The sequence below is a fragment of the Podarcis erhardii genome, assembly GCF_964252035.2.
Source record: "Podarcis erhardii genome assembly, chromosome: 2".
Classification (NCBI taxonomy): Eukaryota; Metazoa; Chordata; class Lepidosauria; order Squamata; family Lacertidae; genus Podarcis; species Podarcis erhardii.
Window position 1 is genome coordinate 91918227 of NC_138498.1, and position 26026 is coordinate 91944252.

The window sequence follows — 26026 nt, forward strand, 5'->3', positions numbered from 1 at the left end:
ACCTGTTACTGTGAGGTTTGCACATATTACTATAAAGACTTGGTAGGGTAGCTATAAACCAGATCTGATATTTCAAACCAATGTGATTGCCAAATGCTATAATGCTCTTTTATTTTATTTTTATTTTTTTCAAAATGCTCTGTTCATTTATGTTTTACTTACGTAACACATAACGTCTAGATGGGCTTTTCATAAACAGATCAAATGACTAAGAAAGTGATTATGTTATCATGGTATATCATAGAATGATTTAAAATTGAAAACAAGCAACAAATCATGCTGAATCAAATCATCACATAATCTGGATTTAAATGCTTTCTTTGCAATATCTGGCCAGGCTCCTAGAAGGTAGAGAGAACAAAACCCATTTCGATAAGTCACTTGGCCAACACTCTCTGCCCACAAGATCTATATAATAAAACATCTCTTCAACAACCTGTGACCTGCCAAGAATTAGAATTAAAATCCAGTAGTTAAATAAACTCAGATGCATCTTCATTACAACATGTTTCATTTCTCACTGTGGAGGCTGCGCTTCATTTCAGTCTGCCCAGAAATGCATGGTAGGCAAGCTCTTCTATCAGCAAAATATGCCAGACTATGTCAGATCACAAATTCTTATAAATGGGAGCCTTCATTTTCCAATACCTGGCTAGTGACTATCATTAACCTGGTCACTATATCATAATGGTGGATGATAAAACAATGTGAAAGTTAAATCAAATAGTACAATAAAGAATTTGGAGGGTATAACCCTTTTTAAAGACCAGTGACTCATGTGATATGTTAAAATAGGATGATGAACTAAAAAGCAAGACAGACACAGTTTCTTTTTGATAGTTCGACATTTCAGTCCTGATATTTTAATGAAAAGAATCCCCAAGTACCACAGTGGTACCTCAGGTTAAGTACTTAATTCATTCCGGAGGTCCGTTCTTAACCTGAAACTGTTCTTAACCTGAAGCACCACTTTAGCTAATGGGGCCTCCTGCCACGCCGCTGGAGCACGATTTCTGTTCTCATCCTGAAGCAAAGTTCTTAATCTGAGGTACTATTTCTGGGTTAGCGGAGTCTGTAACCTGAAGTGTATGTAACCTGAAGTATATGTAACCCGAGGTACCACTGTATTTTTTTTTCCTATGGGAAGAAATTATTATTACTAATAATTCAGCAATATTAGGAATGCTGTCAATTGCACATGTATAAACATTCTCTCCCACATATTCATTTGCTCTCTATCCTCACCTCAACCAAATTCCTGCTGGGATAGCAAGCAGCCCAGAAGAGTCATTTCTCAATCTGTGCAGTTCTATATTAAGAAACACGTGTGTCTCAACACAATGCTCTGCCTTGAATTTCAATCTGACAACTAAAGCAACATATTGGCAGAATAATTCTGCAGAACTCTGCCTACTCTAAGACAATATTCTACTACAGTCACAGTCAACTGAGTAAGGGGGGAAAATAACATAGGAGGATGATTTGTCTTCATGCTCTACCAACACATGTGTTCTCTCTCTCCCTCTCTCTCACCTTATGTAACATTCCAGTGTCTTCTCAGAATCAGCTCAGTGAAATCCAGCTTGGATTTCAGGCAACAATACAGTGGTACCTCGGGTTAATTACTTAATTTGTTCCGGAGGTCCATTCTTAACCTGAAACTGTTTTTAACCTGAAGACCACTTTAGCTAATGGGGCCACTATTTCTGGGTTAGCGGAGTACCTATTTCTGAGGTACTATTTCTGGGTTAGCGGAGTCTGTAACCTGAAACGTATGTAACCTGAAGCATATGTAACCCGAGGTACCACTGTATTACTGTCTAAACAGTTAAAAAATCCAAAACAAAACAATTATATTGTGTGTGTGATTTGAGCAGTTCAGCATGTAGAGGTGTGCAAATGGATGGATATTTAAGACATAGGCTTTTGCTTCAGGAAGTTGAACATTGAGTAGAACAAGAAATAGGACATCAATATTTCTACAGTTAGTACATGGTGATCAGGAAAACTGAAAGAGGTTAGGAAATGCTCATCATATATTGGGGGAAGCCAAACGTTCTTTCAGCATATTATAAATAATATTTATCCCAGCATATTGTAGTTGAATACTGGCCAATGCACTTCAAACGAGGTATCTTGTTTATTTACGATTTGCTCATACAATTTGAACACAATCACGGTGCTAGCTCAGGGGACGCTGTGGTTTCGTGCTATCAGCCACAGAGATTAATAGCCTAAGAGGGTTTACTCAGAAATGACTCTCATTGAATTCGTGGAGTTTGCTCCCATCAAGCATGCATAAGATTGCAACTTTAATTTGCTACAATAACCCTTTCCTCATTCAGGCACGGTAGTGCCACAACATGCAGTGTAAAGTGCTAGTTTGTCCATCCCCAATACACACTCCTTAAAATAAAATAGAGGGATTGGTGTAGAAATATTTCCAGTGTAAAACCAGGACAGATGGATTTGATGGCTGCTTTGACATTTTCCAGAAAAGGAATGGGGAGAGCAGCATAGCTTGGAGTTGCCATTAGGTCATCTGTTTCCTATCTGATATCTCCCATCACAACCACCTTCTCCATGTAGGACACCTTCAGGTATACAAGCTGAAACCTTTGTGTGGTTTCCCTGATATTTTTTTTTTAAAAAGAATGCCTGGGGATGTTTGAAATAGTATATCATTCCAAAATGCACAAGCAGGTATGTGGCCTGTACAGCTGGTTTGTTTTCTTGGCTGCTCTGTATCTCAGTTTGTTACCGTTATTTAATGATGTTTTAACTGGCAGCTATAAGACGCAGCTACAGATCTTACAGTAGAACTATCAAAACATCCTTGTTTAAGTGTTGGTAGCCGCTGGTGATTCCGTACTTTTCCGTGATTTTTTTTACCATAAAAAGTATCTAAAAAATGGGGGGGGGGTCATCTTATACACACTTATTGCAGAGTTGTGACTGGGGATCGGTTGTTGTCGCGAGCAGGAGATTGCAAGAGGTGATTGGGTGGGTGATTGCTGCATGCGGCAATAGCTGCTTCCGATTTGCTGCTGCTGCGGCAACTGGACAGACGATCTGCGTCTTCTTATCACACCGGGTGATGATTGGCAGATTACTCACGTTGTGCTCGTCATTCTGGGGTAAATGTTCATTTGCAATCCCCCCCCATACACACAAAAAAAGCTCCACAGCTCTGGGCAATCCCCTCCCAAAAAACCAGCTCAACAACTCAAGAACTCTGGGCAATCCTTCCCTGGGCAATCTCCCCCCTTTTCTTAAATTCTAGTCCCCAGAAATAAGGGCCGTCTTATACATGGGGGCATGTTATACATGGAAAAATACAGTATTTCACAGGACTAAGTAATGTTGCAATATTGCAATTTCCACAGGTGACTTTCCCTATGCAGCAGTCTACAGCAGCAGTAAGTATCTGACCTGAAGTAACAGCATGCTACTCATGAGCATACCTCAAAGTAGAGAATAAAACAGGCTTACATTGAGCTGCAAGTCATCTGTCCACTGGCCAATCAGATGGTAGCCTGGAGTGCTGGTGTTTGTTGCTTGGTATTGAAAGATGTCGTAACGCCCTGGTGCATCACCATTCTTATTAAACATCACTGGAGTGCCAGCACTGCCTGAGGAAGGAAGTCAAGCAAAAGGAAAGAGAGAAAAGACCCAACACTTTACAATATTTCCTTTTGTTATGTACTGAGTTGAATAGGATCCAAAATGCAGCAGGCTGATTGGTCCTAGAACAATAGGATCCAAAATGCAGCAGTCTGATTGGTCCTAGAACAATAGGATTCAGAATGCAGCAGTCTGATTGGTCCTAGAACAATACAGCAGTATGAATGGTCCGCAGGAGCCACCCTATCCAGCTCCTGGTGGAAGTGAATCCGCAACCTGATTGGCCTACAGGAGAATCCTGGAATTAGCCAATCATGAGCGGCCCATTGTGTGAACAAGTATGAATGGTCCGCAGGAGCCACCCTATCCAGCTCCTGGTGGAAGTGAATCCGCAACCTGATTGGCCTACAGGAGAATCCTGGAATTAACCAATCACGAGCGGCCCATTGTGTAAATAATGTATATAAAGCAGATATTTTGGGGGAACTTTCATTCCTCACTACTATGAGCTGAATAAAGAGCATGAAATCTACACTCGACTGCGAGTATATTTCACCTTTCTATGTTCTCTGGTGGTTGAAGAGCTTTTAGGATGGGATTACAGCTCAGACAGCAACCTCCCATCACTGTACATTTTAAATGAACATTTTAAAACACCCTTCCCTGTCTTCTCTTCTGTCCTTTCTGGGATTCATTGTCCTGACTCCCCCCGCCCAATGCCAGCTAGCTGAAACACGTAGCAGTCTTGGTTCCAGTCTAATTCATACATATGACCCAATATATGAGGTGGGTCCATTCCACTACAAAAAAGGGGGGATTCTTGGGTGGAAATCTGTGCTGTGAATGGAACTTCTTGATTATTGTGTTTTCCCTCAGAAAACATTCCATCTGCTTCAAAGAGATATTGCCACCAGAAGACAGTGAATCTTGACTAGCATCCAGAAATAGCTTCTACCTCCAGAATATGTTCTTATTCCAGTAATCAACACAGTTCTGGAGTAGAAAACAACAACAGAGGAGACTGGGGAAAAGCTGTTCCTGATTTATCCTTAAGTTCATCTTCCCTTAGTCTCTTTCAGGAAAATAAAAGTAACAGGAGTGAGCATACCACTAGCCCGGGTCCAGACATCACCCTAAGCCAAAGCATGGCTTAGACTTGGGTACTGCAGCAGCTTTCACCTTTTTTTTTCAGCCAGCTAGCCAGCCAGCCCTGTATACTGTGTACTAAGTTCCCTTGAAGGCAACACAAATCGCTTTGCTTTAAAAATGTTTATCAGGATTGGGAAAGGGTCAGGTAGTTAATTTGAAGCAAATCTCTGAGACGGATGGATGATTGTGGACTCACCGTTGAAGTTAACACTGCGGATGTACTTCAGCAGCTTCTTGCCCCCTGCATGTTCCATCTCTGGGCAGACACCAGAATAATCACTGCACAGATCCTTGTTCATCTGATGGAGGGCATGAGCCATGGCATAAACAGCATCGATCACAAACTGAACTCTCCCCTCCTGCTCATAGTGGGAGTCTTTCCCAATTCTCTCCTGTCCTGCACAGTTAAAGAAATACACACAAAATATATCTGTTGAGGAACCAGAATTCTTGGAGTATATTAACCTGTTTCATATCATCTTGTTCCAAGAATCGTGGGAAGTAGAGAAAATTGTCCTAAATGGCTTTGAGCTTCTAGAACTCCCTGCCTGCCCCTCCCTGAAAGGAGGCCGCCCTAAAGGGGGCCTAATAATAGGCATCTCCCTCAACCTACATTCTAAACTTACCCTAGTACAGGCCTTGCCTCCTTACGCCCTTACCGGGCTGATTGCGGGGGAAAAGATCTCACTTCTAGTTACAAATGTCTACTTGCACCTGGGGGTTCTTCCACCGAACTTGGCTCTAAATGGGGCTCGCTAGAAGAGCATCTGCTCTCATGCTATGTTAAGTTTCCTAATACCCCGGCCATAATAGGTGGCGATTTTAACGCCCGCACAGCAGCAAACTGGGACTCGCTGACCAAAGCCAAATGGTGGGTTACTCCAAACCTTGATAATTATGATCTGGAACATATCATGAGGAGAACTTCTAAAGACCACAGAGCAAATGAGGCTGGAGTACTCCTCTATCAAATGGCCATCCGTTTAAATCTGGTCCCCTTAAATGGCACATGTCTCCCTGACATTCCTGGGGATTTTACCCACCTGAGCGTTAAATCAAACAGCGTCCTCGATTACCTGTTGGTCTCCAGGGATCTACTTAAGTGTATTTCCACCTTTAAGATCGAGAATGTACAATCTAGTGATCATCTTCCCCTTGTAGCCAAGCTCTCCCTGAACTGGCAGTCGGAGGCTCATAGACATGCGACCCAGATGGTAACCAACGAATCTCTCCAAGTAAGAGGAATCAAATGGTCGGAGACCCAGGCTCAAAGGTATCAGGAATTCTTTCAAAAAGTAATCCTCGGGCCCCATCCCAACATAGGCTCTGCCTCAGACGAGCATTGCATAGTGCTGAAATGTTTCCACCATCATACGACTGATCTTACGTCCTTCTTCAGGTTACCACCCAAAATATTAAATCGAAATGAATATACTTACGGTGCCCCCTGGTATAATTCTCAGTGTAAACAAGCAAGACAGCGCCTTCGTGCTATATATAATGTATATAAGACCTCCGATGCAGCTATTCTGCCAGCTAGTTATGCACAAGCCAAGCTAGTTTACAAACGCACGCAGAAAATTGCCAAACGTGAGTGGCAACACAATCGCTGGCAGGCTTTGATTACTGCTTCAAAATCACACAGATCCAGGGAATTCTGGTCTTTGATCAACAGAAGGGTGAGGAAATACCCAAGGGCAGTCATCCCTGCACCGACATGGGAATTGTTCCTGAAGAAATGCTTCTCACAGGCAGATGCTCCCTCCGACCACCTGACGCATCTGTTTACCCACCTACCTATTTGGCCTCCCACCGATCCTGACGAAACAGCCAAGCTAATAGCTCAGCTGAAACCGGGTAAAGCCCCAGGGCCCGATCTGATCCCTGCTGAAGCCATTAAACTACACCCAAAATGGTGGGCTGGCATCTTGGCCAAAACCTTCGATGCAATCAACGCTTCTGGCCTCATCCCCAAAATATGGAAGGAGGCCATTATAGTACCAATTCATAAAAAAGGTTCTCCAATGGAGCCGGAAAACTACCGTAACATCAGCCTCCTTTCGATCATAGGGAAAATTTATGCCAGCTTTTTGCTGACTAAACTATTGCGATGGGTAGATGAGACTAATCAGATTGGCCACGAACAAGCAGGGTTCAGAATTAAACGCTCTACAACCGATCATGCGATAGTTCTTTACCATCTGGCACGAAAGTACTCCTCTCCTCCCCGGGGCTACCTCTGTGCTGCCTTCTTAGACCTAAAGGCAGCCTTTGACAGCGTTCCTAGAAATATTCTATGGGAGAAACTTGCGAAACAGGGCATTGATAGAAGACTCCTATGGCTTATAAGTCAGCTCCACGAAGGTACCCTTGCTAGAGTGAGACTTACTCCTGCGGGCGACCTCACAAATTCGATACCAATAAACAAGGGAGTGCGCCAAGGATGTATATTGGCTCCCTGTCTATTCAACCTATTCATCAGCGACATGCGAGCACCCCTAATTAACTCATCTCCAAGTACACACGCGCCTAGACTTGCGGATTACCGCTGCCCACTCCTTTTATATGCGGACGACGCGGTAATTCTATCTTATACACGTGTTGGACTAACCAGAGCTTTGAAGATCTTTGCCACGTATTGTCAACTCAACCAATTAACCATCAACCATGCTAAATCCAAGATTCTGATTTTCTCCAGAAGCCGGAGATTATACGAATGGAAGCTTGGTGGAGCAAAAATAGAGCAAGTCCTAAAATTTCAATACCTAGGAGTTATTTTTCAACACAATTTGGGGTGGAAAGCTCAAATTCAACACCTACTTAACAAGGCCAAAACTCTGTCATATGCGCTCCTCCGATTCTTTTTTCGGATGGAGCTTTGCATGTTCCCTCGGCCCTAAAGGTGTTCAAGGCAAAAGTGGTTGCCGTGCTTGCTTATGCTGCCCCGCTTTGGGCCGTGATGACAGATCTTGCTCCTCTTGAGACACTGCAAAATCAATTCCTGCGTCGGCTCCTAATGCTCCCCCTGTGCGTAAGCAACGCAGCCATGCGACTAGAACTGAAGATCTCATCCTTAGAAACTTGCCTGTGGAAGCAAGTCTTCAATTATTGGTTATCATTGTGGCATAGATTACCAAACCACTACCTTGTCCAATGCTTATGGCGAGATGAATTCTCTAGCCTTTGGACTAGTAGAATTCATGCCAAACTCCTGAGTTATGGAATCTCTCCTTCAGATTCCCTAAAACTAGACCAAATTACTGCTCAAAGACTGATCCGCCAAAGACTGGATGACATCGATCTACAGCGAAATTATATGCTGGGGAGAGGTGTTTGTTCGCCCCAGAACATTGGTATCACTTTAACTTACTGCGTTCCATCATACCTCTCCTCCCTTTCGACTGTTGCCCATAGACTGGCCTTCACCAAAGCGAGGTTCAACGTTTTTCCCTCCAACGTCTTGAGACATAGATTCTCAAAGGGCCAAGCCCCTGCCACGTGCGAATGTGATAAGGAGACGCCAGAGTCGCTCCAGCACATCATGTTCACTTGCCCCCTGTTCAATGTGCCACGGGCAAATTTGTTGGGATCAATCATACAGAAACTAGAGGGTACCCCACCAAAATTCCACCTTGCTCAAATCTTGCAGGATAAGGATACTCATACGACCCTGAATGTGGCTAGGTTCCTGGTCGCTGTCCTTACCCAAAAGCGACGCCAAGGAGCACTACAAGCTAACTAAGGCGTAGTATGCCATTCTATTTTATAGTATTTTATTGTTATAGTGGTGTTTTAGCGGCTGTTTTTTTTCCCATGTGCACAAGCTGTTATTTATGTGTTGTTTTTACCTGTATGGGCCTATGGCCGTAATAAATATTGTTGTTGTTGTTATCTGTTGAGGAATAGAATTATTCCCATGATTAAAGTGCCATGTCCATTTCAAAAAGCACTGATGAGAGAGAGAGAGAGAGAGAGAGAGAGAGAGAGAGAGAGATTTTTTGGAAGTTTTTTTTAATAAAGTTTTCACACACAAAGCTCATTATTGTGAATAAGACCAGCTCAAGGAGTACTAATTAAATTATCTGAAATATATTTAATTATAGAAGAAGCACAAGCAAGCTGCATTTTAAAGATAACTGCTTTTAGTTTTAACATAGTCTGAAAGTTAACCAGACCCCCCCACAAAAAAGTAGCCCATCTGGCCCAGTGCTCTGGGTTGTATCTGACTTAAGTCATACTCAATGTGCACCCATTGAAATCAGTTGACGTAAGTTAATCAGGTCCATCAAGTCCAAAGGACTGACTTTGTAGGATACAACCCTTTGATTGGCAGGGGCCTGGTTCACATATTACAGTAAGCCAAATGTGTGGGTTCCCAAAGAGGAGCTCACAACATCTTTACTCCATCCCAGAATTGCCTGCAGCAATAGCTTAACCACAAGCCTGGGTTCAAGCAATATGATAATTCAAACTTTGGCTTAGCTTAAAAAGGTAAAGGGACCCCTGACAATTAGGTCCAGTCATGGCCGATTCTTGGGCTGCGGTGCTCATCTCGCTTTATTGGCCGAGGGAGCTGGCGTACAGCTTCCGGGTCATATGGCCAGCATGACTAAGCTGCTTCTGGCGAACCAGAGCAGCGCACAGAAATGCCGTTTACCTTCCCGCCAGAGTGGTACCTATTTATCTACTTGCACTTTGACGTGCTTTCGAACCGCTAGGTTGGCAGGAACAGGGACCGAGCAACGGGAGCTCACCCCATCGTGGGGATTCGAACCACCGACCTTCTGATCAGCAAGTCCTAGGCTCTGTGGTTTAACCCACAGCACCACCTTAGCTTAGTGCGGTAAAAAAAATAGCCGGGGAAAGAGAAAAGTGTCTTCAAGTTCTAATTTGGGAGCCTTACATTTGTGTGATTCTGGTAAGCCAAGCTTACCATGTGATGTGAACCAGCCCAATGTGTGCTCTAACATTGAGCTATGAGACTCGCATTTAGAGCAGCCCAGGAGAATCCCAGGAACTGCAGTTTGCTGAGGGTGCTGGGGATTGTAGCTCTGTGAGGGGTAAACTACGATTCCAGGGATACTCTGTATGTGCTTTAAATATGTGGTGTGTATGCAGCCTTAGCCTCTGTTCCAACTCCAGAATGAAGATACCTACAGTGTCGTGCACATTCAGCTACTGTATTTGTCTGTTAAAACCAAAACCAAAGATACCCCTACAATATGCAACAAATAATACTTATCTGAATGGGAAGAAATCTTGCTTTTTTATTTTAAAAAAGAAAAAAGACACACTTCCAATTTTGAAGTCTGACGGTATGCATGCTTTTCAAATCCCAGACTCTTAATTTAAAGATGCAGACAGATTTGAGAAGGAAAGAGTAGTTTCTGTGGCAAACTGAAGGGTGCTCAAGAGAATTTGGTTAACCAGCAATCTGGGGGAGTGCGGTGCATATGCAATTCAAGAGGCCTTCCTTTCGTCTCCCCCCAAGAGATAAAAAGAGTTCATCTGAATTCATAGAATGCTATTCAAATGTTGCATTTGCAATGCAGAAATCCATTCCATTCCCCCCAACTTCCACTGTTAAAAGAAGCCCTGCTGTTTTCAACCCATAAGAAGGAGGTGTATTTCTTTTTCCTTTTTTTCTCTTTTTTTGGAAACCGTGGTGCTGGTTTATAAAACCAGCACACGTTTATGTATATATTCTTTAGTAACTAGAGTGAAGGCTTGAGGGTTGTCCACAAAAGTGCACAGCTTATTTTCACCTTTCAATCATGTACATGGGTAAACAAACACAGAAAAGGTTTCCGATGAAGTAGCCTTTTTAAATGTTCTTCCATAAGCAGATGGTTTTCATTGAATTTTCTCCCCAAGGCTGTGTACCCAATTTCACGATCTTGTGGCGACAGTGAGCGCCACTTGTAGTGATGGTTAGTCCTGTTTCGCTGCCTGACGTGAAACGGTAAGGTGCCAACCCTGCCCTATCAAAGCCTTGCTTAACAGAGTTGCGCAGCAGTGGCTCCAGCAAATCTCACCAATGCCACCACTGTGAAACCTGTGGTGGTTTGGATGCCTGCAGGGGCACCCTCCCATGGGATTCTATTGCCTGAGGCAACGACTTCAGTCTGCCTCATGGGTGGGCAGGCCAGCCCTGGCCACTTGGCTTTATGTCAGGCGTCAGGGAATCCGATCCCCCCACAATAGGCTTCTAGGAATAGACAAGGAAAGCTCTTACCAATGTTTTTTATTCAATATTCACAGAGAGAGGCTTAGAAATGCAGCCTCTTGGAGTAATGGTGGTGCTCTGAGTAATCTCCACCCTCCTTCTTTCCTCAGTCGTTAACAGCACCACCCACCTTATGGCGGCTACTTAGGGTCATTTGCCTCTGAGTCCTTTGCTCTCCTATTTTCTATGCTCGCTGGGTTCTGAGAGAAGGGGGGGGGGCGGAATGCTTTCTACTGATAACATGTCAGCCAGCTACTCTGGCTCTGCTCCCATCCTCCCATTATTTCCCAACTTTGTCCCTCATCTATGTATGAGCTGTGACCTTCTGCAAACCACTATTGTAAATCTATACGATCTTCCGTATAGAGGAGGGGGAGGCGGTCTCCACCATTCCTCCCCTGTCCAGTCCCTGACACTTTAGAAGATCTGAATTCTGATGCCTGCTCAGCCATCAAGAATTCACTGAGCCTCTTCAGGAAAGAATTTGCCTTCCTTACTCCTTCATCTGTTATGCAGACAATTGTATCACTGATTGTGAAGAAATAGCTAAAGACAGTAAAGCAGTCAATGTGCTGAAAAAGCACTGGAGAAATGTTTAATAATAAATCAGGGATTGACAAATGCTCTGACACAGAATAATAATGAAACTGGTGAAGCTTGCTGCTGTTCTTGGGAGCTTGTTGCCAAGTGCACCAAAGAGAAAACTGATGAGTTCAGTTATCCAGCAAAATCCATAAATATGGTGGTGTCAGAACTGTATGGGTATCCTGGGTCAAGACGCAATTTAGACACAGGAATTGCAGTGGGCAATGGGGAACATGCCTCTCTACTTGCCTATGCACCTTAGGTAAGGAGTGATGTTTACACTCCACTTGGAGGTATACACATGCTGCCACCATTTTTTATATTTTCTTGCCACTCAGAACTGGGGGCAGTGGCGGGAGAGATTATGTAAATCAGGCCACTGCATGTATCAGCATCCATGAGGCATGTCCCACCATGCATTAGTTTAGTGGATGATGGGGCAGGTGGGCTCATACCTCCAACACCAGAAACTGCAGCCACCTAGAAGTATTTATTTTAAATCTAAGAATCCTAAGCAAATGAACATAAAAAGAGTCCTGCTCAATTAGATCAAAGACTTGCATCTTGTTTTCTATGGTGGCCAGTCAGATGCCTCTAGGAAATCCACAAGCAGGATATGAAGGCATGAACTATTTCCCATGTTGCTTTCAATAAAGTGGTATTTTGATGGCATGCAGCCTCTGATCCTGGAGGCAGTGAGTCTTGTTGCTCGGGTATAGTCAAGACACAGGTATAAGGGACACTATGGCACTGTGGCAAGTCTCTTGGGCTTGCCGATCGGAAGGTTGGTGGTTCAAATTTGTGTAGTGGGGTGAGCTCCTGTTTCTCTGTCTCAGCTTCTGCCAACCTAGCAGTTTGAAAGCACACCAGTGCAAGTAGATAAATAGGTACCACTGTGGTGGGAAGGTAAATAGCATTTCCATGCGCTCTGGCTTCCATCATGGTATTCTGTTGTACCAGAAACAGTTTAGGCATGCTGGCCGCATGACCCGGAAAGCTGTCTGTGGACAAACACCGATTTCGTCAGCCTGAAAAGTGAGATGAACACTGCACCCCATAGTCACCTTTGACTAGATGGACTTAACCGTCCAAGGGTCCTTTACATTTCCCTTTCCCTTACAGTCAAGAAAAGCTAGATGTCAAGCACGGCCCACGCAAACAGTTTGCAGCTGACTATAATTCACTGCACATTCATTTTGAACCAGTGCCTTCAGATGAATGCTTGCTGGAATTGGAATATTCTCATTGAATACAACACCCCAATATGCTTAACAACCGATTTGCATTGAGCTGGTTATGGCACTGTGGCATACACAACAGCAGCAACAAGCATATTTTACTCCCACTGCCCCACACATTTGTTCCAGTTGATGCCTTTTATCTTCATATAACATTGTGCGAGGCAGGCTCCAAATGTGGCAAGCTGCAGGACTCCGCTTGAAGAGAGGTGCTATGATTAAGATATTCCCTGGGTTAAAGCTCAATTATAATTCACAACAGGACTAGCCATGATTAATTTCTCTCAACTAATCCAAGAGGGTGAAAAATGGCCTGAGCTTTGATAATTCACCAACTGTCCCTTTTTTTATTATCATGCCGTGCCATACTCATTGATTACAGAGTGTATGACATTGCAAGGCGGTGACATTACAGTAGTATCAAAATTGTCTTTCTCTGAGATCCAGAACCAAATCTGTAATGCAGTGGAAAAAGCACACTAAGAGACTCAGAGAAGCAGTCTTAGAATTTAAAAATGAAGACAAACAGGATTTAATTAGCCACACTAAATTTGAGGTCATATGTGGCAAACTGAAAGTGTGGGTGAGCGGAATTTAGTGTTGCCGCTGTGAAAGTGTAAATGAAACCTTCTTAAAGGGGTGTGGACACTTCCTAGGAAAACAAACTGGCAGAAAGCATGGTTAAACCTAGAATTATTAAAGGACAGAGAAGATCAGGGTCTGGGTGAGGAAAAATTGGTATGTTTTCTGGAAGACCTTCATCTGGTCCCAACTCTTGGGGAGGTGTTGTTGGCGTGCTTGCCCTCACGCGTCGGCAATCAACAGAGCCAGGAAAATGGCTAATTGTGCAGTGGCACAAAAGGTGCAGCTATTGAATGGTTGGGTGATACGGCACCCCATCATTACTTTTGACCAGGAGGCCTTGTTTCACAATGATGGCATTCAACTTTCCAGTTGGGGAAATGATATTTGGCTGGTTGACATAGTGGAGGGCATTAGAGATTGGTTGCAGGTGTGAGGGTGTTGCTTGTGAGCCCCTTTGGCTCGAGTGGCAGTTAGGCATTGGGTAAGCCTTTGTTTATGAAAGAGGAGATTGTACCCTCCGTCTGCCCCTGCTCGATAAGGGTATCCTGTTATAGGGATCCGGGGGTGTGGATCCCGTCCGAAGCCTGGTCATGGGCTAGGGCCATGCCACAACCCATTGGGGACCCTGGGGTTGCGCTGATTTGATGTACTGTATTTTTCGCTCTATAAGATGCACCAGACCACAAGACACACCCAGTTTTTGGAGGAGGAAAACAAGAAAAAAAATATTCTGAATCTCAGAAGCCCTCTTGCTGTTCTGGCTTCTGTGATAGCTGCGCAGCCTGCATTCGCTCCATAAGACGCACACACATTTCCCCTTACTTTTTAGGAGGGAAAAATTGAGTCTTATAGAGCAAAAAATACGGTATGTCATAGGGCTCCCCCACTGGTGGTTTACCCTTAGTGGGATGCCCTGCAGATGGGCAGGAGTCATAATATACTGTAGTCTGGTTTCACCAATGCCTAAGCCAAACCACTCACATAATAAAGTTGTGGGCTATTTTATCCCATTTACCTAAATATTTGTGTCTGTGTGTTTATTATCTAAGAGAACTGTGGGGTCTGGGGCCTCATCATGCAAAGGAATGTCCTCACTTACTAACCTTCAAAAATGTTTGGGTAGTGTGTCAACAAATAGCAGTCATTTTGACACCTAGCTGTGTTAATTGGTTATCTGCCATCCTGAGTTCTATACTGGAAGAAGGGCAGGATATAAGAAGCTTGCTTTAAAAAAAAAATGTACAGAGGGTGACCGCAGTGGAACCTTGGAGCTTTCAAAATGTTACCTAAATCTAAAACCTTACATTATTGTGGGCAGGTCCATGGATGGGCAATTTTAAAACCAGGAAAAACAGCATGAAATGGACAAATTTTGGTGGAATTAAGCATTGGGATCCCCCAAAGATCTGATCAGAAGGTTGGCGGTTTGAATCCCTGTGACAGGGGTGAGCTCCTGTTGCTCGGTCCCTGCTCCTGCTAACCTAGCAATTTGAAAGCACATCAAAGTGCCAATAGATAAATAGGTACCGCTCCGGTGGGAAGGTAAACGGCATTTCTGTGCACTGCTCTGGTTCGACAGAAAGCAGGTCATGCTGGCCACATTACCCAGAAGCTGTACGCCGGCTCCCTCAGCCAGTAAAGTGAGATGAGCGCTGCAACCCCACAGTCGTTTGCGGCTGGACCTAATGGTCAGGGGTCCCTTTACCTTTACCTTTAATTGGAGTTGGAGAGCACTAAAGTACTTGCGTTTGTTGATTCCAAGCTATGCAAAATGGTGAAACCCCCAAAAGACTGTGGATAACTACAAGGGGATTTCCAAATAGCTTGCCTGGATAACAAAATGACAGATGATAATGGGGTCCAAAATAGCAGTGGCTGTCCAAGAGCTATTTGGGTCATGGTCTACAGCTCACTAAAAACATAAGCTATGTGCAGCAGTGGTAAAAAGGGGTGTGGTAGAAATTCTTAAGGAAGGGATGGAAATGTACAAGTGTCATGACACCTTTGTGCTGCGTCCTGGCCTGCCAAAGAGCCTATTTGGCCGGGTGGGTCAGTTATTACAGCACCAAGGAGAGCTCCTCATGACAACATGCTCCAACAGGAGCTGGAAGTGATCTGAGGTCTTTTGCACTTCTGCCTCCAGTCCTCTTCTCTTGCGCTGTGTTAAAAAATTGTAGACCTTTAATGGCTACAAGGGTGAGATCTGGTAAATGACATATACATGGATGGCTACTGATTTCATTCCAAGTGTACCCAGGGCTGCTGAACAAGGTGTTATTACACACACACACACACACACACACACACACACACACACACACACCCCTTCATAGAGCAAGTCCCCCGCATCCAAAGGAACTGCTGTATCTTTGCTGGGTCAAGACACACACTTTTAGGAAATATAATTCAGAAAGAAGGTTCCTTCTTTACACCAGTAAATAAGGGCTGCTTTACACATTATTCACAGCCCCACCTTGTACACACACAAGGTACCCTAGCCAATCACAGTTCCCCGGCAAGTGTGCCTATATGATACACATGTTTCCAAAAAAGTGTTTATTGCAGTCATGCTTGACATATTTACACTCACATTTGTGTGTGTGTGTGTGTGTGTGTGTGTGTGTGTGTGTGTGAATCCAAATACATGATACGAAAAATAGCCCTGAAGAGGAGGTTTCAACTGAAGTATATAAGTATTATCCTGCATTATGCTAGCTATGATAGAAGCTGGAATACAATCAGTCCACACATTCAAACTTTCAGTTTGTAATCACTTGATAAACAAATCTATTTTTATTCTTCTGCCCTGTGAATTGAGGATTGCATTTACTGGGTATATTTTGTCAGTAATAGTATTCAGAGCAATATCAGGCAGATATGCAGGCAAACAATATCATCAGTTCATCTGCCTGTGTGAAGAAATAACTTGAGAAAACCATAGACTATAGCCTATGCAGAAATCCTCCTGAAAAGCAGTAAGCTATCTTGAGGAATCAGTCCCACAGAACAGACCACTGGCTGCAACAGTTGTGAGGAATGGAAGGCAAGGCTGATAAGTTTGGTCCCATATGAAATATGCACCATGTTTTAACTTTTATATTATGTGCTGGCAGAATGGAAATGCACAGGTATAGTAATGTTGAATAATGATGTCAAGGCATGAAGGAGAGGGCCAAACCCAAACCATTGCAGAGCACTGGGTTTGATCTGTCAAATACTGGACATAGACATGTTGTTATGTGTTCAGTAATTTGCAATGATTGCTATATACAGTGTATAATCGAAATAAAGTGCATTGTTCCCCAATTTAGCCCTGCTTCCGCTTGCCGTTCCTTCCTCTGTTGGCTCCACTGTGCCAAATTATAGATTGTATCTCTTATTTATCCTCTTGTACTCTGTAAAGCGTTGAGCATGTTGACTACGTAAGTAAGAAATAAATGGACCAAAAGAATGAAACATCAAGTTCCTCTGTCCATTAGAATGCTCTCCTGGTACTCCACATATCGGCAATATATTTTTCCAGCTTTAAAATATAGTTATACTCATGAATCATGACTTGTTCCTTATACTTTTATAGCAGATAACTGCTCAAGCTTAACCACAAGCTAGAGCTAAAATAATAATAAAAAAAGGATCCTTGTCCCATGACAATTCTCCTAAATGTTTGATGCCACTTAGTATTCACGTCTGGTGGTGTGACAAAATGGAACCAGAGAGTGCTTTGGCATTGCAGCTAGAATGAGTCAGCTCTTGAAAGATAAATGTACTTGATGTAGGACCCGGAATGCTGTGCAAAATGGCTGAGTCTGCTTTGTGTTATCTTATATGGGAACAGTCATGACTTTTTCAATGAGAAAGTGGCAAGACTTCTGAACATCATTCCTCAAAGCTCTACAGCTAAGCTTTTGTCACGGGCTCTCTCTTTCAAACTCTGTCCTGCCTAACCTCCACAAAGCACATTGCTTCAGGTAAGTAGCAAGTAGAAATATCACGAGATCAAGACTGATTTTAAAATGTCACTGAGAATAGGCTAATGGATACTCAACAATGTACTGCTGGGAGCCTTTTGAATCCCTTCTTGGCCCCTGGCAGAGCAGACTAAAGCTGCAATCAGCACTTTATTCCAATTCCCTGATGTTTCCTTACCTACTAATTTTTGCATTTTATACAATGTAAGATCGACTACCAGAATCTAGTGGAAACTTAGTGTTTATTTCTGTGTTAATTTGTGTGTGTGTGTGTGTGTGTGTACACACAGGCAGGCAGGCAGGCAGGCAGGCAGACAACATTTGCAACCATGTTAACCTGGAAAATTATGGAACAAAATCTGGGGTGGTATTCTGGCATACAGTTCTTTCCTGTTGTTTTCATGTATGAATCACTGGGGAGCAGAAGCACACATGGGCATGGCAGGGTGGTGTTGGTGACACAACATGTCCAATGACATCTGCTGTTGTGTCACACTATGCTCACTGTTGTGAATGAAATTTAGCATGCCATGGCGGTATATTGAGAAAAGAAAAAATCCACAGTTCTGTAACACCATCTACAATGCACTGTAAAAGAAATGGTAGAAACCAGTACAGAAGTGCTAGCTGTATTAACAGGAAAGCTAACATGTCTGAATCCACCCTAAGCACAGCAGTGGGTATTTGGGAATCCTATTGGTACTACTAAGCCAGTAAGAACTGCTGCGCCATTCTTGAATCTATTGGGATGGCCTTAATACAGTCTTGTGAGTTGTCACCCTGCTCCTTATGGCAAAATGCAGAACTGATCTATTGATTCAGTCTATATTTCCTTACCTGAACATTGGAAATATGAATATTACCAACATCCTAGATGTTAGCAATTCACAGTTAGAGCAGCATAGCCTTTTATAATGTGTGTTTGCATGCATAGTGGCCGCTGCATCATCTGGCATGATGGGGGACGTCTGTGGAAATGTTCGTCCCTATGAACTTGCAAAGTGTTTCTACTTGGAAACACTCTTAAGTCTCTGTGCATGCGGTGACTGCAAAGAGCATTAGAGCATACATAGAGGGAATTAGGGCATCTTTCCTTTTATGTTCACTGCATAGCAGTGGGAACACCTAGGCCATATTCACTGAATGCTACATTCAATAAGACATTAGTGCCTAATGTTAAGCCATAAAAAAATATCTATTGAATAAAAGCAAACACCCATCCTATCCAACACCCACAGTACCAGGCAGGTGTCTCTGAGAAAGATCAGATGTAGGCCACAAAGGCAATACCTTTCCCTGATATTGCTCCCTAGCAACCAGAATAATTAAAAACACACCCCTTATTCAGCATTCTTTTTGCTGAACAGTCTAAAAATATATATTAAAAATGCCCATGATCTAATTAAATATGTTAGTAACACTGCCCATGATAATGGAATGTACTGTGAGTACAAAAGCAATATAATATCTTTAGGTAATGAATGCATTCAACAGAAGTACACATGACGGCATGATGCAGCCTGTATCATTTTGGTTATGGTGTTAGGAACATAGGAGTCCATTGGTCCATCTTGTTCAGAACCATCCACACTGAGTCGCAGTGGATCTCCAATGTTTTAAGCAAGATTCTCCCCTAGCCCCACTTGCAGATGCAGTAGATTGAACCTAAGACCTTCTGCATCCAAAGCAGCTGCTTGGCCCCACTGAGCTACATCTGTTCCCCAAACATCAGCTTTGGGTTTCTCCAAGACGAGAGACTGCCATTGCCACAAAGGGGCTTTACATTAAAACCAAATATTTTAAATGTGGATACATTTTAGAAGCATCAACTTTAGCAAATAACACCACTGCAATTTTAGACACATTTTCGCAGTCCTATAACCCTGAAAGCTTTGTTTTCTAAAACAAAAATCTCACAGATCATTAGTCAGTTGTTATTATGATTTTGACCTTTATTGGCATAAAGTCCATTATTGAGTCAAATGTATTTGGAGAATGAGTCGGCACTTTCCCCTGGCACTCTATGCTCTGCTTCATTGCCACCACCAGTCCTCATATTATCACAATATCCTTATTTCATTTATTTATTTTTTGTTTTTTTTAATTGCAGGGGAGTGATATAAGAGGAAAGGGGCTCCTAAGAGAATGTGTTGCTGTGTTCTCAATTCTCTAAGTTGTATGTTACTAAGTCACCATTTTTGGTCTTATAAATATCTTCATCCTTGACTGCATCCTTTAAGGACACCCACAGTTTTCTAGTTCTAGATCAGCCCCCATCTGGCTTAGCCAATGGTCTGAGATAATGGAAGTCAAAGTGCAACAGCAGCTGAGGACACAAGGTGGAAGGACACAGTGTGAGATAATGAAGAAGAAGAAAACCCTTTCTCTCCAATTCAATGAGTATGACCTCCCTTTGTTCTTCTTATCGGAAATCAGATTTCGGGTTACACTCTTTTGCATTCCCTCCCTTTCTATTCAGCTGATTGTTCTGATGTTATGAAATCTTTAAAAATAGTTATCTTGAAACATGTAAGATATTAAAAGGAGATAAGATGATACAGAGAAGCACAGTTTTCAAAAAGCATCTACAAAGAGAAAACAACTCAGATTCTAACAGACAGATGAAATATATTCAGACATTTGAAAAAATAATAAAGCTACCAACTGGTCGTTCATGGTCAGCTCAGGAGAATCTGGACAGACAACAGATGGCTCGTAACAGAAGCAAGACAGTTTCTTGTCCTTTCACTGGTTCCCCGCACCTCAATTTTTGAAAGTTCTACAAACAAGTATTTATTTTGTACACTCACTTCTTGTGTGCATATGTCTAGCAGGTATGGGAGGACCAGAAGAAGGTGTGGGCATGCAACACTGAATGAGCAAAGTTCAAAATCTCTTTGCTGCCCAGTCGTTGTGACTTGCAGCGAGGTAGAGTTTGGAGACTTGCTTCACTCATATGCCAGTGCATTTGCTCCTTCCAGATGGTGTAGTGAGAAGTGTTGTAAACAAAAATTGCCCTTTTCCCTTATAGGGTATCCAAGAGCCCATATAGAGTCCTTACATAGGTTCCCTATTGGTAGAAGAGAATAACAGAGGCCAACCAGAGAATATTGAGAAGCAAAGCAGCTAGTAAGCTTGATCTTTATTGAACTGTTGCAACAGGGTGCTCCCCTCACATGCAGGAGAGAGGAGGGACCCAGAAAAATGGCATGCAAGGCCTTATAAAGACTTTTGAAATTCCCATCCTGTAGATCAAGACCACCCCCAGAAACATCATACATACATCACAGAAGGGGTGTAACCTAAGACTACCCCTCAGATACATCACACCTACATCACAGAAAAGGTGGTCTAAAACATAAATTTGAATATTGTTTTTCTCCTGTTGTTGTTTATCTCCTGTCTGGCAGGTTACTTGATTGGATTGCCTGGGGAGCCTGGCCATTCTTTTGTAGTGATAAATACATATTTCCTGGGCCAGGTCACAGGCTCACACCCTATTCATATCTTAAATGTGTCCTTAAGACAGGATTTGTGAGGAAAGAGACAATGGGGAGGTTTCCCAGTTTGACCTTGCAGAGAAAACATTTGGTCAGTTTAGGAATCAAAATGGTTCCAGGTTGGCCTTCCTGTGCTGATCTATGTATATGCTTGGTTGGTACACTTATGAATATTACCATATATCTAAGACCATAATATTCCTATCACAGAAGCTAAGACAGAGGAGAGAGTCTGAGCAGGGTAGGGAGCTTTGCCTACCGGCCAGTTGGACAACTTGGTGATGTCCATAAATCTCATTGCAGACAGCAGAAGTAGGACAAGCTTGACAGTGGTTTTGCTTGTGCTGCATTTTGGCCAGCAGCAGCCACTACCACATCTGTACTGTGGCTGTAGCAGTGAACGTCATGGCAGCAGCTGCACACATGGAAGTGATAGAAACAGCAGTAACAGAGATCTCCATAATGGCATAGAGCAAATCCAGCAAGTGGTGTTGAGTTCCTGGACTAGTTTCCTGTCCTCTGCTGCATATGTGTTGTGCTCCATTTGTGCCAAATTCCTTTGGCGTGTCTGAGGCTGGCTGACTATTGGGTTACTTGTGTTGGATTGTTGCAGCAAATTGTCCCTGCCTCAGTGTTTCCCTTAAGAAAAACTGGAAATGCTTTCTGTCCTGCGTTTGTTTGTATATAGGTGTTCGTTTTACCAGTGACTTGTTAAGGTTCAGCAAGGTTCATCTCCCTGAGTTCCCTGATCTGGATTCATAGTTAGCCGTTGCTTTGTTCTAGGGACAAACCTGAAGCGGTATTCTTATATCTTGTGGGAGTGAATTCCAGAGGTTGTGTAGAAAGTCCTTCCTTTTGTCTCCCCTGAATAGTCTAACAGCTTCAACAGATGACCTTGGTTCTAGTAGTAAAAGAAAGGGAGGGGGGACTTATCTCAATCTCTAACATGGATTTTCTTATTTGCCTTATCTTTGAAAATAAAATGCCCCAAATGTTGCAACCTGAAAAATGCAGTTGTTTGACGGCTTACTGGAGCAGAATATCATCATCGTATTAAACCTACTGCAGTTAGATCCTGGTCTAGGTTCATGGTGCTGAGACCGGTGTACAAACCCTATACAGCTTGGGACCAGGCTATCTACATGATCATCTCACCCTTTGTATACCCAGCTGATCACTGCACATTGCAAGAGAGTTCCTTCTGCAGACACCATATTATCTGAATATCTGTTCCATATGATGCAGGAATTGTGCTGCCACTTACTCTTTGGAACCCCCCCCCCCCAATTAAATAAAAACAGTCTATCTCTGCACTGGATTTGAAATTGATTTCATACGTGAAATTGTTTTGCATGTGATTCTATTTTCACATCACTTCAATAGGTTTCATACGGATTGCTCAATTTAATGAAGGCTGGACTAGGTTTCTGGTCAGTGATGGACCACCACTGAACCACCTCCCTGTCTGGTGCTAGTGTGGTGTAGTGGTTAAGAGCGGTAGTCTCGTAATCTGGGGAACTGGGTTCGCGTCTCCGCTCCTCCACATGCAGCTGCTGGGTGACCTTGGGCCAGTCACACTTCTTTGAAGTCTCTCAGCCCCACTCACCTCACAGAGTGTTTGTTGTGGGGGAGGAAGGGAAAGGAGAATGTTAGCCGCTTTGAGACTCCTTAAAGGGAGTGAAAGGCGGGATATCAAATCCAAACTCTTCTTCTTCTTCTGTCTCTGGGTTGAACCTGCTAATTGGACTCAAATTTACTCCTGATTCTTTCAATCAGGCTCCTGCGATACACACCAGGAGAGCATGTTCAAATCCTGGCTGACAGATGTTCTAGCATTAATTAATTAATTAATTATAATAATTTTTTATTTATACACCGCCCTTCCCGGTTCAAAAACCAGGCTTAGGGCAGCTATAAACAAATTTAAAACACTTAATTGTAAAAGCAGCATAAAATACAGTATAAAAACATGAATAACAACAAAATTCAAAATTCATAAATCAATTAGGGGAAATAAGCATTAGATAATCCCCAGCTGGCTGAATTGGTCCTATCTGGGCCAGCGAGGAGGCCAAGGGAGAATTAGCTGTGGGGTCTCAGAGTGGGTAATCTTCATAAAAGGGGAGGGGGAGGGAAGGAAAGGGAAGGGAATTAAAAGATCAGGCTGAATTCAAATTAAAGGCCAGGTGGAATAGCTCTGTCTACAGGCCCGACGGAAGGAGGTTAAATCCTGAAGTGCCCTAGTCTCATGGGACAGAGCATTCCACCAGGTTGGAGCCATCACTGAAAAGGCCCTGGCCCTGGTGGAGGATAGTCTGACTTCCTTAGGGCCCGGGACCTCTAAACTATGGTTATTCATGGACCTTAAGGTCCTCTGTAGGGCATACCAGGAGAGACGGTCCTGTAAATACGAGGGCCCTAAGCCACAAAGGGCTTTGAAGGTCAAGACCAGCACCTTGAACCTGACCCTATACTCCACCGGGAGCCAGTGCAACCGGTAAAGCACTGGGTGAATATGCTCCCATGGCAGGGACCCCGTGAAGAGCCTTGCTGCAGCATTCTGCACCCACTGGAGTTTGTGGGACAGTTTCAAGGGCAGCCCCACGTAGAGCGAATTACAGTAGTCAAGGCTGGAGGTGACCGCCACATGGATCACTGTGGCCAGATCGGGGCGAGAAAGGTAAGGGACCAACTACTTAATGAGGCAAAGATGGAAAAATTGACCCAGCATTCAGCAATAGAACTTTAAAATCAGAGGGGCTATCACAAAAGTTACCACAATACTGTTGGTTCAAAGACACCTTATAAGGTGGAGTGATCAATGTGCAATCAGATTGTCTTCCTCTATAATAGTATTCCCCAGTAGCAGTCCTCTGTCATATGCCATTTTTTTTCTGCCAATGGCTGCACTGACCCACACCCCAGTTCTGAGACTTGTTATCACTTCCTCCGTGCCCTAAACTGCAGGGGAGGGGGAAAGAATAACATGTCCCTTAGTGGCAAAGACGATAGCGAAACAGCCTACAGAGAGATATTTTGTACAAGACTAACATACACAAGAGGTTTACCGGTAATATGTTATTGTCTCGAGGGAAGTTTATCTTAATTTGCAACAGAACAGAAAGAGGCTTCAACATGAAAAAAGCTAATTATCCAAGGTGATTACCATGGCATCCTGTAGTTAATTATTAGGTCTAAAGAAAAAACACATATTTAAAATATTTACTATAGCTATGTCCTGCCCTCCCCTCCAAGAGATTGTGTGATGGCTTGGGATTTGGATTCGGATGCTGAACTTGAAGAATCCCAGCCTGCACAGGAGTCCCCGCCTTCAGAACCAGCTGAGCTGGGGCTGGGGCTTGAGCCTGAAGGGTCCTCACCTGTGCTGGATCCTCAGGTGCAGGCACCAGCTGAGTCTGCTCTGGCTCCTGAGGTGATGGAGGACCCATTGCCTGCAGGTGCTCCACTCTCAGCCCCGTCAGGGGAAGCTGAGGTTGCCTCTGGGTCTGGTAACCCTTCGGCCTCTCCTGAGCTGCAGAGGCTCAGGGCAGAGAGGCGGAGGGAACTAAGTTCCTGCAGGAGGAGTGCTCGCCTCCAGGCCAGGAGAGGCAAGTCACCTGAGGATCAGGGCTGCCTTGTGCCTTGGGGCAGATAAAAGCCAGCCAGCCCCAGTCCCAAGTTGCGGGAGCAACTTCGTTGGTTGACAGTTCCTGCCTGAACCCTGTCCTGCTATCCTGCTGGAGCTCCTGACCTCACCCAACTCCCTGGCCTGCATCTAGCTTCAACTTTTACAGACTGCCTCCATACTGCACCTTTGACCTCAGACTGGACTCGGACCTCGCCTCTCGGTTAGCCCACGGGACCAACACAGATTGATCAGCTCCACACTCCGTTTCAGCAATGCCGCAGCACAATTTGCTCCCACACTAACTCACCAGTCTAATTTCCCTGCTCCAAACTCCAACCACCAAGTTCAATGTCAGTTTCATCAGGATTGTCTGTCATTCTTTGATGAAAAAAAAAGGCATGCCATCAAAGATTATTGCCATCAAAAGTGATCAACGGGATAATCTTTCCCCCCGGACAGAATAAAATTGGGTTTGTTGGGATTTGCCCGACTATGACAGGGTGCTATTAAGAAGGAAGTATGAAATAATGACCAGAAAGTAGGGCAATTATTTTCTTTATATAAACTCTCCTTCTGCGGTCTCTTAGAAGAGTCAGCAAAGAATTCCTGGGCACCTTTCAAAGTGGGACATTTGGTTTTGCTTTGATTAAATTAAAGCAGAGGTGGAAAAGTTGTGGAGGGCCTCCAGAAGTTGTTGGACTCCAACTCCCATGAGCCCCAGCCAGCATGACCAAGGGTCAGGGTTCATGTGTGTTGAAGCCCAGCATCTCTGGAGTGTCACAGGTTCCCCACTCCTAAATTACATCATGTTTTCAGGTTGTGCCTTTCAAAGAGAGGGGGGACTTTTGGGAATGGGGGAGACAAAAGCTGGTTCCAGGACTTCATATATGTGTCACTGACAGACAAAGGAAGGGAGCAGCTGATCTTTTGCCCCAGAAACAATACCTCACTAGAGATATGGTTATTTAAGAGAGAGAACCAGCATGGTGCAGTGGTTAGAGTGTTGGGCTAGGACCTGAGAGACCAGGGTTTGAATCCCCATTCAGTCATGAAGCTCACTGGATGATCCTGGACCAGTCACCATATCTTAGTCTAACCTACTTCACAGAGTTGTCATGAAGATAAAATGAAGAATGAGAAATCATGTACAGTGTCTTGAGCACATTGGGGGAAAAGGTGGGGGACAGAAGGAATATATACATATCCCACACTCCAAATAGTTTACAATAGAAAATAAGGGATTACAACACTCTAACAGATACGTCAGAAAAGGAAAAGTGGATGTGGTGAAAGACTAGAAAAATAAACAAATTCCTTCATAGATTATTTTATTTTTTTGAAGTCACATAATAAACAGGCCACAGAAGACAATAGTTCACAGACTAGGTAAAAGTATTAGTTCGTTCTGCTAAATGGTTGGTTGCTCACAGATATGAATGTAAGAAACTGCAAATCTTATACAGCAGGGCTGTCCAACTTCCAAGAGACTGCAGTCTACTCCCACAATATAAAAAAACCCACAA

The 26026-nt window shown here is 43.5% G+C and overlaps 1 protein-coding gene across 2 annotated transcripts in view; it reads right to left on the bottom strand.

Annotated features, from left to right (window-relative positions):
* GRM7 (glutamate metabotropic receptor 7) overlaps nucleotides 1-26026 on the bottom strand; it is a 420893-nt gene that overhangs the window by 117368 nt on the left and 277499 nt on the right. For both annotated transcript variants that reach the window (XM_081852489.1, XM_081852490.1), the window contains exons 6-7: nucleotides 4970-5170; nucleotides 3493-3632 (exon numbers count right to left, since the gene is read on the bottom strand). In XM_081852489.1, coding sequence (XP_081708615.1) covers nucleotides 3493-3632; nucleotides 4970-5170 — 341 coding nt within the window. The remainder of the gene's footprint in view (nucleotides 1-3492; nucleotides 3633-4969; nucleotides 5171-26026) is intronic.